General features: G+C 40.8%; 1 protein-coding gene across 3 annotated transcripts in view; it reads right to left on the bottom strand.

The window, feature by feature from the left end:
* GMEB1 (glucocorticoid modulatory element binding protein 1) overlaps window positions 1–18,172 on the bottom strand; it is a 32,500-nt gene that overhangs the window by 13,822 nt on the left and 506 nt on the right. The window contains exons 1-5 of one of the 3 annotated variants that reach the window (XM_040229781.1): window positions 12,536–18,100; window positions 12,161–12,318; window positions 3,860–3,942; window positions 2,935–3,059; window positions 1,851–1,954 (exon numbers count right to left, since the gene is read on the bottom strand). In XM_040229781.1, coding sequence (XP_040085715.1) covers window positions 1,851–1,954; window positions 2,935–3,059; window positions 3,860–3,942; window positions 12,161–12,288 — 440 coding nt within the window. In that variant the 5' untranslated portion in view covers window positions 12,289–12,318; window positions 12,536–18,100. Of the gene's footprint in view, window positions 1–1,850; window positions 1,955–2,934; window positions 3,060–3,859; window positions 3,943–12,160; window positions 12,319–12,535; window positions 18,101–18,172 lie in introns of those variants that run through there. The other 2 variants (XM_040229784.1, XM_040229783.1) reach the window with 2 other exon arrangements.

Below are 18,172 nucleotides of genomic sequence, written 5' to 3'. Positions count from 1 at the left end.
TTGATGCTTTTGAACTGTGGTGCTGGAGAAGACTCTTGAGAGTCCCTTGGACTGCAAGGAGATCCAACCAGTCCATTCTGAAGGAGATCGGTCCTGGGTATTCTTTGGAAGGAATGATGCTAAAGCTGAAGCTCCAGTACTTTGGACACCTCAAGCGAAGATTTGACTCATTGGAAAAGACTCTGATGCTGGGAGAGATTAGGGGCAGGAGGAGAAGGGGACGACCCAGGATGAGATGGCTGGATGGCATCATGGACTCGATGGACGTGAGTCTGAGTGAACTCCGGGAGATGGTGATGGACAGGGAGGCCTGGCGTGCTGCGATTCATGGGGTTGCAAAGAGTCGGACACGACTGAGCGACTGAACTGATAAACCCATATATTTAGATGAGCCATAATTTACTTCAGATACACCTTGCTGGTAAGTCACTTCAGTTATGTCTGACTCTGTGCGACCCCACAGATGGCAGCCCACCAGGCTCCCCCGTCCCTGGGATTCTCCAGGCAAGAACACTGGAGTGGGTTGCGATTTCCTTCTCCAATGCACGAAAGTGAAAAGTGAAAGTGAAGTCACTCAGTCATGTCCGACCCTCAGCGACCCCATGGACTGCAGCCTTCCAGGCTCCTCCATCCATGGGATTTTCCGGGCAAGAGTACTGGAGTGGGGTGCCATTGCCTTGACTGTGTATTAAAGCAGACTGTAATTTTCACTATCCTGAATTATGTTGCAATAAACCCCACTATACCTGAATCTCTACAAGTACTATAGATTTTTCTTTAGACAGATTCCTTAAAAAATTGAAGACAAAGAGTAAGAGGCTTTTAAGGCTCTTGATACATGTTCTGCGGGGAACTTTTAATTCTTGACCACATTTTAAAATTTTCTATCAATAGGTGACTCCTACTGATAGAAAATAATGTTAATTTTATGGGTAGGGGATGAAATTATGATAAACTTGCTGCAAAAACAGATGTGGTGAGGATATTATACATTCTAAAGTTAATTTCTGGGTTTCCCTGGAGGGAGGCCCAGTGGTTAAGAATTCACCTTGCAATGCAGGGGACACGGGTTCAATCCCTGGTCCCAGAAGATCCCACATGCTTCAGGGCAAATAAGCGCATGCAGCACAACTACTAAGCCTGTACTCTAGAGCCCATGAGCCATAGCTAGTGAGCCCACATGTTGCAACTACCAAAACCTGCACACCATAGAGCCCATGCTCTGCAATGAGAAGCCCATGCACTGAAACTAGAGAGTAGGCCCCACTCACTGCAACCAGCAAAAGCACACGGCAGCAACAAAAACCCAGCACACAGCCACAAATAAATAAATATTTTTTAAAAAACCATCTGCATTTAAAAAAAAACAAAAACATTTATTTCTATGGCACAATGACGGCAAGGATTGCATTCATCGTGCATAACTGTTTCTTATGAACAGCACCCTTCTACTGTACCAGATGATCCCAGAATTTGTCCGTCAGCCTACATCTCCATGGTAGCCACTCTTTCTTAGCACCAGGCTTAGCTCCACCTATGCTGAGTGATCTCAAGCAAGACTGTCATCTATTCCTGAGCTTCTCTGCACAGAGAAGATCCTACCCAGCACTATGACATCACAAGAATTTGCCCTAGATGCTGGAAGGAGTTGATTTGATTCAATTTTCCTTCTTTCACAGGGATTTTAAGAACAAGTTGATGAAGGTCAAATAATACATGGATCGTTCAAGCCAATCTTTCAGACAGAATAAAAATTCAAGTTGGAAAGAAAAGACTGGATTCTCTGGATTCTACCATGATTAAGTACCCCACAGTCACTTGAAAGGTGTGAATTTTCTATTAGAACTCACCTGAGCATGATTCCACCCAGACGAATAGCTCTCTTCCAGTCCTTCAGGGTGGATTTGCCAGCCAGATGAACAAAATGCTTGGGGCTGATCAACTGATCATTGAACTAAGGTAAAAGGAAAAGTCCAAAATAATCCAATGTTAATTTAAGCAGGCCATGACGGAAAGAAAGACATAACTCTATTCGTTACAAACAAAAAAAAACCCAGATGACATCTCTAATCATAGCCTTGTATTCTCTATCTTCCCACCCTATTGCCCTAAAGGAGATGATCCTTCCCCGGCCCTGTCCTGGTGTTAATATACTGATTAGGATAAAAAATCCATTTGTGTCCTGAATCAAGCAGATGGTTTCGATACTGCAAAGGCTATTAAAACAAACTGAAGTTATCTATCCAGCCTTGATGACAAGATTCAGGATCTGGTAGAAAGAAAAAGCATGGTAGAAACCAACAGCACTGCAGAGCCTCAAAACTCTGTAATCCTTAATGATTCCAGGATGATGCTACTGACGGTGCCTACTATCTATGGGTAGAGTTGTGGCTACCAGTGGAGACAGAATAATCAATTATTTCCACATTGTGCTCTCATGAAGATTATTTTTATCAGTAATAATTTTGAAGAAACTCTACCAAACTACACACTAGTATAAGGCATTTTACATACACTATTTCACCTTCCAACAACCTTACTGTGTGTGTATGTATGTATAATTATTTGTATTTTAACATATGAAGCTCTGAAATATTACTTGACCAAGGTCACCTAACTAGTGATAGAGTTGAGACTCCATTCATTCAACAAAATATTTACTGATAAATATTCAGAGCACTAGTCCAGGTGCTAGGAATACAATGGTGAAGAAGACAGACAAAATCTCAGCTCTCAAAAGACTTGTATTCTGGTGGGACTTGAACCTAGGTCAGTATCACTCCAAAGTCCTTTTTTTTTCTTTTAAACTGTGACACAAAGGGACGCCACTAAATTAAGAACACTGAAATGGTGGGGAAGAAGAGGTTCTCAAACCATACCCATTGAAAAGAAGGAGCCCCAAAATAGACCCCAGCAAGGAGAAAAAACAATTACCTTGACACACTTTACATTTATTCCTGGACATACAAACTTCTTCCAAAGGAGAATGGCTTTGCTCTCCCCACAAGTTATGGGGTAAGCAATTTCCATATCCTCATTTGCTTCTATAGTGCTTGCATCTTGCAAATGGAAAAAATATCAGTTATTTATCACTCTTCTTTAAAGTTTAATTCAGCATCTCTAGTCTCCTGGTTCCTCTGAGGGGCTAACAGTTCACAGTGATTCGTATTGTTTAGGAATCTTCTGGAAGAAATTTGGCGTAACAGCTCTCTTACCAAGCTCCCACTATGTGCCAGACACTGTGCCATGTGTTTTTACAAGTTCAATCTTTTTTAATTCTTAAAACAATCCTGTGAGGTGGTCATGGTTTCCTATGTACCTGTATAGGACTCAGGTGAAGGGATTTTCCCAAGGTCATACAGCTAAGTGAGAATGTGGGATTCAAACACCTAGTTTGACTAATATTTCAGAGCTCTTCAGTTTCTTTCCACTGACTGCCTTCTAACCAGCACCTTATCAGCAACTTCCCTAATGACAGAGACCAACCTTGAGACTCCAATTTCTTTGACAGATTTCTACTGATGAGAAATCTTTTCAGTAACCCTAGCAAACTAATGTTAAACATCAACTGATAGCCCTAGCATCTTAGCAGTGTCTCTCGATGTACCATCATCAAATTGAAGGCTACAGCACTGGTAGAGCACATTGGGTAGTGAGGTACGGGGGGACGGGAAGGGGGAATCAGGCACAAAAAGCAAGAAATCTCAACCAACGAGGCTAAGGTTAAAAGTACTAGAACAAGGCTTCCCTGGAGGTCCAGTGGTTACAAGTCTGAGCTTCCACTGCAGAGGGCTTCTCATGCCTCAAAGTGCGGTAAAAAAAAAAAAAAAAAAAGTACTAGAACAACAAAAGGACTTACCAATCCCTTCTTCAATTTTGTGTATTGTGTGAGTTTCTACTGCCACAACTGCCGTATTGTTCTCAGATCCAGCTTCATAAATCCTGTCGTAAAAGTGTCCATCAATAAACTACATAAATCATGACAAAATTAATATCCACAGCACAGGTTAAGAAATTTGTTTTAATCTATTTCAAAAGGAATAAAATAATATACTTTACAACTTGATGTTAGTGTTCTGACTCAAGCCCCAATGTATCTAAATTCCAGGCTGCCCAAGACTGCCTAGCAGCTACTATCATGGAAATGAATCAACAACTTTCCTCACCCTAGAGGAAAAGTTTCTCTTGCTACCCTATTTACACTGCTACTTGTAAAATACCTGTATTTTACACCAGGCTTATTCCTTCCTAACTTTAAAAGTTCATGACATAAAGTGTTGCTTCACTTGTAACATATTATAGAATTATCCAAACATGACTAAAAAGTAATACCTTTAGACAATTCAAACCAGGAAGAACTTACTGACTACAGAAGCTGATGTCCCTTGTTGAAATCTAGGCACTTTAGCCATTTTTACACTTTAGCATTTTTTAAGGCATCATAATCAAACTCAGACATGAGCAGAGCCTAGTTTTTTAAAAAAAGAGAGAGAGCGATTATGCCCAAAGTAACTAGCAGTAATGAAAGGTACCACTTAAGGAAAACTCTCTCTCCAAAGTGTTTCTGCCTTCTAAGAAATAGGCTCAGATAACCTGACACAAACACTGACATCCTTTGTTTAATTTCCACAATAAGCCTAACATGCTATTTACTGCACTTGCTATCCTAAAGTACTGCCTGAACAATCTCCTTTGCATCAATGATTTCCCTCCCCGATGGTGACACCTTTAGCACAAACCTCCCTTCTGAATTCCACAGCAGGACACAATTAACTGCTAAATAAATAAATACATTTGAATATCCCATAGGACTTGATTGAATTATGTCTAAAATAACCAAGTTCTCTTTCCTCTCCCACCTCCCCAACTACTCTTCTTCCTATATTTCCCATCCTTGTTAATGGCACTACTCAGCACACAGTAGCCTAAAACAGAAGCCTGGAAATTACACTAAATTTCTCCCTTTTCATCCTCCTCAACTCCCACACACCCAGTCACCAAGTCCTGCCAGATACATGTCCTTAACACCAGCCACCTTCCTTGTCTATTTCCACTGCTACTGCCTTAACTCAGGCTGCGTCATCTCTAGTCTGAACCGGTCTCCTCACATCAACCTGATCTTTCATATTCCTTCTAGAATGGTCAGGTAACACCCTCTGCAAAACCCTGCAAGAATCTCCTCCTTGCTGCTGAAATAAAGCCCCCAATACTTAATATGATATTTAAGTCCCTCCATGATCTGGTCCCTGGTTTCAATTCTCACCAAACCCCCACCAGACAACCCAAGCCCCAATAGTACCAAACTGCCATCTTCTTTTATCCCTTCTGTTCTTGCTCTTCTTCCTCTTCCCAGAACATCTTTCCCCATCTTTTGTTTTTTAATCAGCAGCCTGTATGGTGCTTTTCCTTCCATCTCAGTCCTCCGGTTTAATCACCCAATTCCTCCTCTGTGACCCAACTGTACTTTAGGCTTTTGCCACAACTGTAATACTTAATACTATTTACTTATTTACCTTTCTTTCTCTCCTTGGGCATAATCTAAGAGGTCCCTGAGAGGCCTAGTGGTTAGGGTTCTGAGTTTCACTGCTGTAGCCCAGGTTTATTCCCTAGCTGGAGAGCTAAGATCCCATCGTGCAGCATAGACAAAAAAAACAAAACCATACCTCTACTTCAAGTAAATTTGGTAAGCTCATTCTAAGCTCAGTGACCAATATGTATAAAATCCTTTAAAATAATAGATTCTTGTCTATACATAATTTCAACAACCAGTAAATTGCACTTGGGAAGTCGGGGCATAGTCTGTATTTTTACGGGCAAATAAGATTTTATCAGGGAAAATCTTTCTAAAGCAACTCATAATAGTGATGGATTTAGCTTAATTCTCTATATGTACTAAAACTATAGTCAAAAATCATAAAATATGTTTAAAATATTAACGATTTATAAGATATCAATATGCCTTCTGAATCATCGAAGTAAGGCAAAATTAGGTTTACTGGAGCTTTTTTTAAATAATCACCCCAAAATTTTATTATGATTGTTGTTATTCCTTTATTAATTCACATTGAGAACACATGATATACTAAATCCTTTTTTCCCAAGAACACAGAAGCTTACACTCTAAATTGAAGTGTAAAACATGCATACAAATTATTATGCTACAAATAATAAGTGGTACTTATGGATCAGTGAAGTACAAGTCAGTTACTATTAGCATTTACAATGACTGTGATGTTAACGTCACTAACAGTAGAATGTGTGCATATAAATACATATAAATAGTATAATATATAGTACATATGGTATACATGTATAAGAGTTTTAAAGTTAAGGCCACATTATTGTATTCCAATTCACTGAAAACTGAAAATCTATATACTTTTTTTTTTTAATCTTGAACGTTAAGGAAAGATATACTGATTAACTGAGTGTGGGATTCTTACATAAGCTAAGGGGTACCCTACTGATCTGAGTTTATACATATTCCTAACACTTTAAACCTCCTACTAGGGAGGGATATGAACATAAGGAAAGTAAGGTCACTATTCCTCAAATTGAACTATTCCACTCAGCACACTGAGTAAATTTATGTAGTATTAAAATCACCAGTCCGTGATCTCATTGTTAAAAACTCTTATGAATCCAAAATGAATCGGAAAGTCAAGAATGTAATGAAATCTTAGTACTTTCATTCCTCCTGAGAATTTCCAAAGTATATTTAAAGGTTTTATTTGAAAAAGTTAATAATCATCTTTTCTGTTTCTAAAAAGAATGCATACACTGAACAAGTCTTCTTTGTTGGAAAAACTCCCAGAATAAAAATCTTCTTAGTATCTCAGTACCTGAGTACCTTAGTATCTGCTTCCCTAGTAGCTCAGAGGATAAAGCGTCTGCCTGCAATGCCGGAGACCCGGGTTCGATCCCTGGGTCAGGAAATCCCGTGGAGAAGGCAATGGCAACCCACTCCAGTACTCTTGCCTGGAAAATCCCATGGACAGAGAAGCCAGGTAGACTATAGTCCACGGGATCACAAACAGTCGGACATGACTGAGTGACTTCACTTCACTCACCTTAGTATCTCTATTTTCTTAAAAAGTTGAATGTGGATATATTTTAACCTAGTATCATTATGAAAGTCTTATATAATGTATCACAGTCTATGTATTCATATAAATAGCCTGTTACCAAATACTCTACTTTTGCTTCATATGTATCCCTGAAAATGTGCCTATGGTGAATATTTGGGAAAGTATAAAATGTCATATATGTAAAAAAAATTAAAATGATAGGCAAAAGGAATTACATATTGAAATCTATCAATGCTTATATAAAATCTCTATTTCTTGCCTTTTGACTATCAGCCAGCCAGTCAGTTCAGTTCAGTCACTCAGTTGCATCCGACTCTTTGTGACCCCATGGACTGCAGCATGCCAGGCTTCCCTGTCCATCACCAACTCCCAGAGCTTATTCAGATTCACATCCATTGAGTTGGTGATGCCATCCAACCATCTCATCCTCTGTTGCCCCCTTCTCCTCCTGCCTTCAATCTTTCCCAGCATCAGAGTCTTTTCAAATGAGTCATTTCTTTGCATCAGGTGGCCAAATTGGAGTTTTAGCTTCAGCGTCAGTCCTTCCAATGAATATTCCGGATTCATTTCCTTTAGGATGGACTGGTTGGATCTCCTCACAGTCCAAGGGACTCTCAAGAGTCTTCCCCAACACCACAGTCCAAAAGTATCAATTCTTTGGCACTCAGCTTTCTTTATAGTCCAACTCTCACATCTTTTGAATATAATCTTTACCAATTTATTCCTAGCAATGTATGCATACCTTTTGATTGTTTATTTCCTTCACACTTGAATTATAGCCCATCAGGTGAAGTGTGATGAGGCTGAACACGGAAACCTGATAATTTTCACCTTTGTCTCAAGTGTATTAGAATTATGAGACCTATATATCTCATACCTAAAATCATTGTTTTTGTACCCTGCTCATTTTTACAAAATGAGGCTAAAATGCAATAAAATATTAAAATAATTAAATAATACAACTGACAAACATCTCAAAATGCAATAGCTCAAAAACAACAACAAAAAAGGCAATACCTCAAAATGTTTATTCACTAGCTCATGCATTAAATTCACTGTAGACAGTGGATTGGGAAGTCAATATATGTTGGACAAAGATGCCTCTACCTAATCAAGCAATGCCAGGTTTCCAGATATGACAGTATCATTTGGAAAATAAAAAAGACAAACAGAAAATTAAGTGGAACCAAATCTTCAAAAGAATTAAGTCTCGAAGTAGCAGAGAAGTTTTTTCTGTCTCCACTGTGGATAGGACAAGTGACAACTGGAGTACTTTAGGAAAGACAGAAGGACCTGACCTTTAATTCTTCTTGATGTTACCGTACCTCAAAAGGTAACGACTACAAGTATGTGTGTGTGTATCAAAATGAAATTCCCAAATGAGTTTGAATAAGCGTGCATACTCTATGGTGCCAATAAAAATTTAAGACACTCTATAGACTATATGTTAGACATTATTTCAACTTTCCTTTATAGATCTTAGAATATCTCCTTTATGCTTAACAATATTTAGAAATGTCAGATTTCCCTCATGGCCTAGTGGTTAAGAATCTACCTGCCAATGCAGGGGACGTGGGTTTGAGCCATAGTCCAGGAGGATTCCACATGCCATGGGGCAACTGAGCCCACGTGCTGCAACTACTAAAGCCCGAGCACCCTAGAGCCCAGCAAGAGAAGACACTGCAGTGAGAAGCTCATGCACCACACTGGAGAGCAGCCTCTGATCACAACTAGAGAAAGTCCACACACAGCAAAAAAGACCCAGCACAGTCAATAAAGACAAATTATTAAAAGAGAAAGAAATGTCAGAAAGCTGTGGTTATGTTTTTAAAACTAATAAGAAAGTGTCCTTATCTTTTACAGATACATACAAATGTCTGGGATTTGCTTCAAAAAAAATTCAGGAGTGGGCGGATATAGAGATGAAATCAGACTGGCCATGTGTTGACAACTGTTGAAGCTGGGTGATGGATGCTTACATGAGGGTTCATTATCATATTTTCTTTATTTGGAGGTGTATTTGAAATTTCCTATAATAAAAAGCTTTTTAAATTACCAAGACAGGTTAATAGTTTAACAGGTTTTCCCTAGAACTTTTTCAGGCAAGGTACATGACTTAATAGACTGGGATTGGATTACAGTCCTCCCTCAGTATTATGGGGAGATTGGTTCCAGAAAACCCCTGCAAATACCAAAGTCCACCGATATGCAAGTCTTTTATAAAATGGCATAGTATTTGCATATAATCTATACACATCCTCCCATATACTTTAAATCAGCTATTGCATAAATCAGATGATTAAAAATTAATTAATGATTTTAAAAACCATTAGCTTATTAGCCTATCTTGGTAATTTAAAAGCTTTTCATTATAGGAAATTTCAAAAATATCTCCAAATAAAGAAAATATGATAATGAACCCTCATGTAAGCATCCATCACCCATCTTCAATAGTTGTCAACACATGGCCAGTCTGATTTCATCTCTATATCCGCCCACTCCTGAATTTTTTCTGAAGCAAATCCCAGACATTTGTATGTATCTGTAAAAGATAAGAACTCTTTCGTATTAGTTTTTAAAATAAAACCATAGTTTTCTAACATTTCTTTCTTTTTTAATAATTTGTATTTACTGATTGACCTGGGTCTTTTTTGCTGTGCGTGTACTTTCTCCAGTTGTGGTGATCAGAGGCTACTCTCCAGTTGTGGTGCACGGGCTTCTCACTGCGGTGTCTTCCAAACTGTGAAAGGAGTATGTCAAGGCTTATTTAACTTACATACAGAGTACATCATGTGAAATGCCAGGCTGGATAAAGCACAAGCTGGAATCAAGATTGCAGGCTGCTGCTGCTAAGTCGCTTCAGTCATGTCCGACTCTATGTGACCCCATAGACGGCAGCTACCAGGCTCCCCCGTCCCTGGGATTCTCCAGGCAAGAACACTGGAGTGGGTTGCCATTTCCTTCTCCAATGCAGGAAAGTGAAAAGTGAGAGTGAAGTCGCTCAGTCGTGTCGGACTCTTAGCGACCCCATGGACTGCAGCCCACCAGGCTCCTCCATCCATGGGATTTTCCAGGCAAGAGAACTGGAGTAGGTTGCCATTTCCTTCTCCAAGACTGCAGGGAGAAATATCAATAACCTCAGATACGCAGATGACACCACCCTTATGGCAGAAAGCAAAGAAGAGTTAAACAGCCTCTTGATGAAAGTAAAAGAGGAGAGTGAAAAAGTTGGCTTAAAATTCAACATTCAGAAAACTAAGATCATGTCATCCGGTCCTATCACTTCATTTCAAATAGATGAGAAAACTATGGAAACAGTGACAGACTATTTTCTTGGGCTCCAAAATCACTGCAGATGGTGACTGCAGCCATGAAATTAAAAGACGCTTACTCCTTGGAAGAAAAGCTATGACCAACCTAGACAGCATATTAAAAAGCAGAGACATCACTTTGCCAACAAAGGCCCATCTAGTCAAAGCTATGGTTTTTCCAGTAGTTATGTATGGATGTGAGAGTTGGACTATAAAGAAAGCTGAGTGCCAAAGAATTGGTGTTTTTGATCTCTGGTGTTGGAGAAGACTCTTGGGAATCCCTTGGACTGCAAGGAGATCCAACCAGTCCATCCTAAAGGAAGTCAGTTCTGAATATTCACTAGAAGAACTGATGTTGAAGCTGAAACTTCAACACCTGAAACTTTGGCCACTTGATGCGAAGAACTGACTCACTGGAAAAGACCCCGATGCTGGGAAGGATTGAAGGCAGGAGGAGAAGGGGATGACAGAGGATGAGATAGTTGGATGGCATCACCAACTCAAGAGACATGAGTATGAGCAAGCTCTGGGAGTTGGTGATGGACAGGGAGGCCTAGCATGCTGCAATCCATGGGGCTGCAAAGATTCGGACACAACTAAGTGACTGAACTGAACTAAAGATTATTTGTAATATCTAATTTAATGTAAATGCTTATAAATAGTTGCCTGTGTGTGGCAAATTCAATTTTGCTTTTTGGAACTTTCTGGAATTTTTTTTCCATCCAAGGTTGGTTGAATCTGAGGATGTGGAACCTACAGATACAGAGGGCCAATTGTGTGCTTGCCTAGTGAAAGTTGCTCAGTCGTATCCGACTCTTTGCCACCCCATGGACTGTAGCCTACCAGGCTCCTCATCCATGGAATTCTCCAGGCAAAAATACTGGAGTCGGTAGCCGTTCCTTTCTCTCAGGGATCTTTCCAACCCAGGGATAGAACCCAGGTCTCCTGCACTGTAGGTGAATTCTTTACCATCTGGGCCACTAGGGAAGCCCATAGAATACTTCTGATCCATAAATCTTTTATATATTCCCCAAGATAAAATAACTAACCCCCTCTTCTCTCTGGAGATCTAAGTCCTGTTTACCTTTCAAGCCCATTTAAGAATCTTATCTCTTCTCTCAAATTCATAGTGATTTTCTGAATCACTTCTCTGAATTCAAAAGCACATCCTAAGCATGCCACTTGGCACTTCTTAGATTTTGCCATGTAAGTGATCACTCTATTTATAAACATGTATTTTTGCTTTGCACAACTAGACTGCAAGCTTCATGATGGTGGGAATCATGTGCTATATTTCATTCAATACCTTTGTCATATGTTGTACGATGGTAGGTGATTGATACACATATTTTTGATAGACTAAGCTTGATAATTTGCCCATCCATGAGGGCCCAGAGAATTTCTGGTAGGAATACTTTTATAGCTGCCTTGCCTATTCTCCTCTGACTGTAACTATCTCTTTTGGCAAAAGTACCACATGTACCAAGGCACTGTGCTAAACAATGTGGATAAATATGATGAGGGAACCATGTAGCTTATCCTCAAGAAAATCAGAGTAGAAGGCGAGAGACGAGGAAACAGTCAGTTGTTGTAATAAGTACTGAACAATAAATATAGCACACAATACATTACAGAGATGAAAACTTAGCTCTGAGAGTTGATGTTGAATGTTCCATTGTGCTAAACCACCTTAAAGTTATCATATCTCCACTCTTTAAACTCCCCCAAATTTTCAGAATATTCCAATCTTTAGTCACTTACCCTTGTTGCACAGGCTGTAACTGCAAGATCACTTGGGTTTTAGTGTCTTCAGGGTTCTCCCCTTCATTTCCTTCAGTGGGTACCACAACCACATCCCCGACTGGGACACTCACTTCTGCATTAGCCATCTTTCACATGAAGTCAGATAGCTGGGAATGCTGTCAGAAATAAGAAGCACCAGTAATTTTGTCTGATTTGAAAAGATGACAACCATAGGAAAGGAACAGCAATATAATAACTATTAATTCCAAGGGCATCCTGGAGATCATGGTCTCCTGAAAAAGATGGGAATTGTGAGAAGGGGCAGACATCTTTCCGCAGAAATGCCTTTGGACTCACTACCTGCTGGAGATTTTCTTAGCATGTGTGATTCACCCAGTGGTATGCTGCAGGCAGCTCCGCCAGCTCCTGAGAACCAACTGTGCACGTGCCTGTGTGCTCAGTCGCTCAGTCGTGTCTGAATCTGCGACCCCATGGACTGTAGCCCGCCAGGCTCCTCTGTCCATGGAATTTTCCAGGCAAGAATACTGGAGCAGGTTGCCATTTACTACTCCAGAGGATCTTCCTAACCCAGAGACTGAACCTGCATTTCTTGCATCTTCTGCACTGCAGGTAGATTCTTTACCACTGAGTCATAGGGGAAGCCAACTGTGTATATCTCTTTGCAACTCCCGGTTTAGCAACATCAAGTTGGTAACTTGAAATCAGTGATGCTGGGAGTATATACACCAAAGAAACTGGCAAGCAATACAAATCAGGGTATTTTTTATTCTAGAGAGCTGGTATATAACACATCACTAGTTCCATCCTAAGTTCTTAGAAAGTAAGAATCATCTATTTTCTTTGCAACCAGCCATTACACTTCATCAAGTGTTCTGAAACTAAGTTGCTGGAAAAAGAAAGATGATTTGCATTGTATGGCTGTTTAATAAGTGCTGTGTCCAACTGTATGATCTCCAGGAACATCTTAATACCTCTCTGCCTCAAACCGAATGGAGATAGGATCTTGCCTGACACTTCACTTGCAGAGCTGTTGGGGAAACTACTGTCCAGTACCAAAAGATCTTTGACTCTAAAGTAACTCAAAGCATTATTTCAATCTTAATGAAAACTCAGAGGGTCCTAAGTTATTCTGCAGCTGCTAGTCTTCACAGCTGAAAAGGAAGGAGAGGGTCATGTAAGAGAATAGAGATAAGCGTACTGTGTTGACTGAGATATGTGAGTACTTGAAGATGATTAGGACTGCAACGAACCGTGCCTAGACCCACAATGGATATGTATTTGGTACTCAAGATGACCAAATCCACATTTCAGCTCTGCCACTGCAATTGTTTGCCTATAATACACACATTTAACTTAGCACTCAAAGTCCCCCTCATTTGGCCCCCCAAATTTTCCAGTTTTATCTGCAACTATAATACCCCAAGAATCTTAAAATCCAGCCACATCAATCTCTCACTGAATTCTGGACATGTAACATGCATAGGTTTCTGTACCTTTGTTATTCTGTAAGGCCCAAACTCCTTTCTCCCTCATCTCCTTCTCCCTTCAAGGCCCAGTTCACAGCTCAGTCCTCCACAAAGCCTCTACCTCCCCCTTTTCTTTCCTGTAGGCCCTCAATACTTGCTTGCCACTCTCCTCTAGTGTTTAACAACACTGTGCCTTGTACAGCGGGTAACTGAACATACATCTGCCTCCATGACCACACTGTAAAGACAGGTGCTGCTTCTCTAAAAATCCTGTCTCCTGCAGCCTTATTCACTGCAGGCACTGACATACAGCAGTTCAATCAATTTTTGTTTGTGTCTGACCAAGTTAAAATTCTTCACATATGACTTAGACCTGCCCTTTATGATTCTCACATTCAAACTTTTTCCTGGATTCAACACCTCCTATATCCAAAAACCTCTTAAAATATCTTAGGCATCTTAAACTGAAAGCATGTTGCCTCTCAAACCTGCTCCTATGTTCCCTGCCTCAATAAATGGCGCTACCCTCCATCCATTTTCTCAAGCCAGAAACCAAGGAGCTATTTTTGACTCCTCTAAATTCAACCAACCACCAAGTAAATCCTAGCCATTTTATCACCTATACATCTCTTTTAACCATCCTCCACTCTCCATCTGTGCTGCCATTATCATAGGCTGAACCAACACACTGTTACCTGGATTTTTCCAACTGCTTCTCATCAGTATCCTAACCTCTGGTCCGGATCTCCAACTCATTAGATAACAGACAAAATGTTCTAACTAAAGGCCATTTCCCCCACTTAAAAACCCCTTCAGGGCATTCCCTTTGCTGCTATTACAGTGCAAACACCCTGACTTACAAAACCCACCAAATCTGTCCCCTGCCCACCCTGCTGGCCTCATTTCCCACAGTGCTTCTTCTCACATTGTGGGCTCCTGCCATTACATTTTTTCCAAATTCTCAAACATGCCATATTTCCTCACCTGAGCCTTCACACTTATTTGCTCTACCTGGAATTCTTTTTTTCTGTCATTTTTGGCAAGTCACTGCTATACTTTTGTGACATTTAAAACATCACTTCCTCAGAGAGGCCATCTGTGACTTCCTTGACTAGATTTGAGGGGGTCTTTTTGCCGCCTCAGCACCTGGAGCATCCCTGTCACAACCATCAGCCCACTCTGTCAGTCTCTCCTCACCAGACTGCATCCTGGGAGAGAAAAGCTATCTTTACTTTTTTTTAACAGGCTTCCCTATGCTAGCTCAGTGCCCAGGGCCACAAGTGCAATACTTTTCAAATATCAGACTTCTATTTACAAAACTGCCTACCTAAAACTTTCTAAGGAAATCTGGTACACAGCAGGTATGTACTAAATTTTCATGCAATCAGTGACTCACTTTACCCTAAAAGACTTCTAGAACTTTCTACATCTTTAATTTAGGGGATATAAATTTGCTTAGAAAGCTTGAACTGGTCGTTTAACGATGGGGAGAAATCACATCGGACACAGTTAGGCTCCTTAGATATGAAAAGGGATGGTATCTGTTCTTACGGAACTACAGAAGGGAAAGAGATATGTGACACTGTCATAGAGTAGAGGAAAAAAGTAATTACAAGATACTAGAATATACAATCTGAACTTCTGTAAATTAAAAGTTTAAAACTGGAGGGGGGGGGATGGGAAATCAATGGATGAGTTTGACTGACAGAAACAGAACCTAAATGATTAGGACCTTTGAGTCTAAAAAATGCCAAAAGGGATATGATGAAGTTTAAAATGTCATCAAATCCTAGAATAAGTGAACTGATCGATATCTTTAAAGTTTGAACTATAAAAATGTAAGATGAACTGAAATAATCACAGCTAATATTTGTCAGACACTTATTTGTTGTCAAGTACTATCCTGTTACATATTCAATGAATTTAAAAGATACAATACTTTAGCATATAACAATTGCAGATAATTTATTATTTCAAAAAAGTGGTTTAAATGTTAAAATTAACAGCATAGGTAAATTAATGGGTTAGAAAAGCAAAATTAGAAGGATGCTTCTAGTTCAACCTTCTACCCTAAGGTTGAGTCCTCTTTCTACAATATTCTGAATAAGTGGTTGACTAACTTCTTGATTAATACTTTCCTCAATAAGAACTTGTATTTTACTTCTTACCCCTCCCACACCTTGGAACTCAAAAGCAATATTATGGATGCTTCTCTAACCTTCTGAGAGTTTACCAGAAAAGATAATTATAATCATCCACAATAAGTCTCTCATTGTCAGTCAGAGACACAGGTCTGATCCCACATGGCAATTCTTACATTCCTCAGAGAAGCAAGTTTGGGTTGCGTATCTCTTACTACCCCAAATACCATATTTCGAGCAAGAAACCCTAACCACCTCTACAGACTACACTGGCTAATTGGAAGGTCATTTCTTTGAGCTGAGTGTAAATTGAAAAGTGGCTCTTGTTTATAGCAACAAAAACTAAGGGAAGATGAGTAAGTTGCTCCTTTGGGTATTTCATGGATGGGTCCTTGGAGTATTCATTGTGGAATCACACAACACTCTAATTCCAGGAGAACACACATAAGGGAAATATGTCAAACTTCTGAGAAAAGGAAGAATTATTCGTAGTTATTTTCAAAGACAAGACAGACACCTTGAAATTAACTACATGACTACTCATGTAAACTATCAAAAAAATTAAATCAATGATAGCTGACCTACTCTGGATTAAATTCATTTTTGTGTTCTGAAAAGTTTAAAAACCATGGCAAGAGTCACATGATCATAGGAACATGACAGTTGGTAGCTGAGAGGGAGTCATAGAAATACCATATATCCTGAAATTTTCTAACTCCAAAATGTATTTGTTTCATACTTTTAATTCTGGTAGACTATGTAGCCTATTCTAAGAAATTTCCAACTTAAAAATTTTATTATTACATGAGGTCAAAAAGCCTTGATTTTTTTTCCTTCTTTATTCTGTTTCATGGTAGCGCCCTAGGTGATCCAGGGCGCTACCAGATGTAATGAAGCCAACAGATCACTACACAGGACCACTGAGGTAAAAAGCCGGAGCAAATGAAGTTTTGGATGAATCACTTAATAGTGACCACTCTGAAGGTGTTTGGAGAAGCAATTGCAAAAAGGGTTTTTTGAAGGGTCAACCTACTACAGTTGAGGAGATTTCTTCTTAGGACAAGAACAAAACACAGCCCAAACTAACCCCATGAAGGTGAGTACAAGTTGGCTATTCAATATGTTTGCTGTAAACACGAGTAAGCAACTAACAGGTAACTAATGAAAAAAGTCAAGTCAGTAGACAATAAATACACATAATTGATAAAAGGCTGACAAATTAGGTCAGTCCAACAATTTAATGAAAAAGTTCCCCAAACGTTCCATAAGCAAAGAGAGAGAAAAGAATCCTGTGAGACTAAAATTAGCTGATCCTCTCTTTCCTTAATCCTCCAGGTTAACGAGGAAAATGCCACTTCTTGGTTCTCCTAAATAAACAAGAGTTAAGGCCCCTGTTTGTGTGTGGTAGGAACTGTTTTTGAATTTCTCTCATCTTGAGAGAATGCCTCCTCCTCCTCCTTAGACAGCCAAAGCTTCCCATGATCAAGACTTGACGTGTCTTAGTCCGGATGGATCACACGCCAGGACGCTCAAGAGTCTGCTCTCACCTCTCCTGCCCCTCAATTAGGAAACACCAGCGATTCCTCCGTCATTTTAGAAAGCAGGGATATGCTAGCCTTCTTCCCAACAATCATCTTCTCTCCGGCCCTCAAAAACTCAGGTTTCCCCATCCTCAACAGGCCACATCACCCTGCTCTCTACCTATATGAGGTACTCCAAGCTCTTTTATTCCCTTACAGATCTGGACCCTTCTCATTCCTTCCTCTGGAGGCTCTAAGGTGTCTTCCTACCGCCCCCTCATCTAGGGGAAGGTAGAGGCCTGCTCAATTTCCCTTGGAGCTCTTCTCCCTTGTCCCCTGCTTACTGGACCTGTCACTGTGCCTTCAGGGAAGCACCTGCCTCTTTTCCCCTGGGCTGAATGGCCGAGGCCTCTAGGCGCCCCCGGGTGAAGCTTGGACACTCTTTTCCTCAGCAGAATCCACTCTGCCCTGGCTGCCAACCCCAAGGCTCCGAGAGGTCCTCCCGGGCAGGCAGCGGGCTTCCTTCACTCTTCGCCGCCCCCTCCTTTCACCACTACCCCCTAGCCCGAGAGCGACCCAGGCCTCATCCCCAGCTCCTCATCGAAGGGCCTGGTGCTCCCCGGATCCCGCCTTTAGGGATACCCCCTGGATCCCCAGACCCCTCCCCGGGGTCCTAGATGTCAGGGCCTCTCAGTCCGGAGTCGCTCCGGCCCTTCCTGGTCCCTCGGCAGAGGACTTCCGGGCCCTTCGGTCCGGGGGCGCCGGGGCCCCCCAGTGCCAGGCTCGCCGGCCCCCCGCCGCTCTCGGCCGGGGGCCGGACCCGAGCGGCGCGGCCGGCCGCGCTGGGGGCGGCCCGGCTGCTCAGGCGGACCCAGCGGCAGC

Source organism: Oryx dammah, unplaced genomic scaffold, assembly GCF_014754425.2.
Source record: "Oryx dammah isolate SB20612 unplaced genomic scaffold, SCBI_Odam_1.1 HiC_scaffold_27, whole genome shotgun sequence".
Classification (NCBI taxonomy): Eukaryota; Metazoa; Chordata; class Mammalia; order Artiodactyla; family Bovidae; genus Oryx; species Oryx dammah.
The sequence above is the reverse complement of the archived record's forward strand: the minus strand, read 5'-3'. Positions and strand labels throughout refer to the sequence as shown.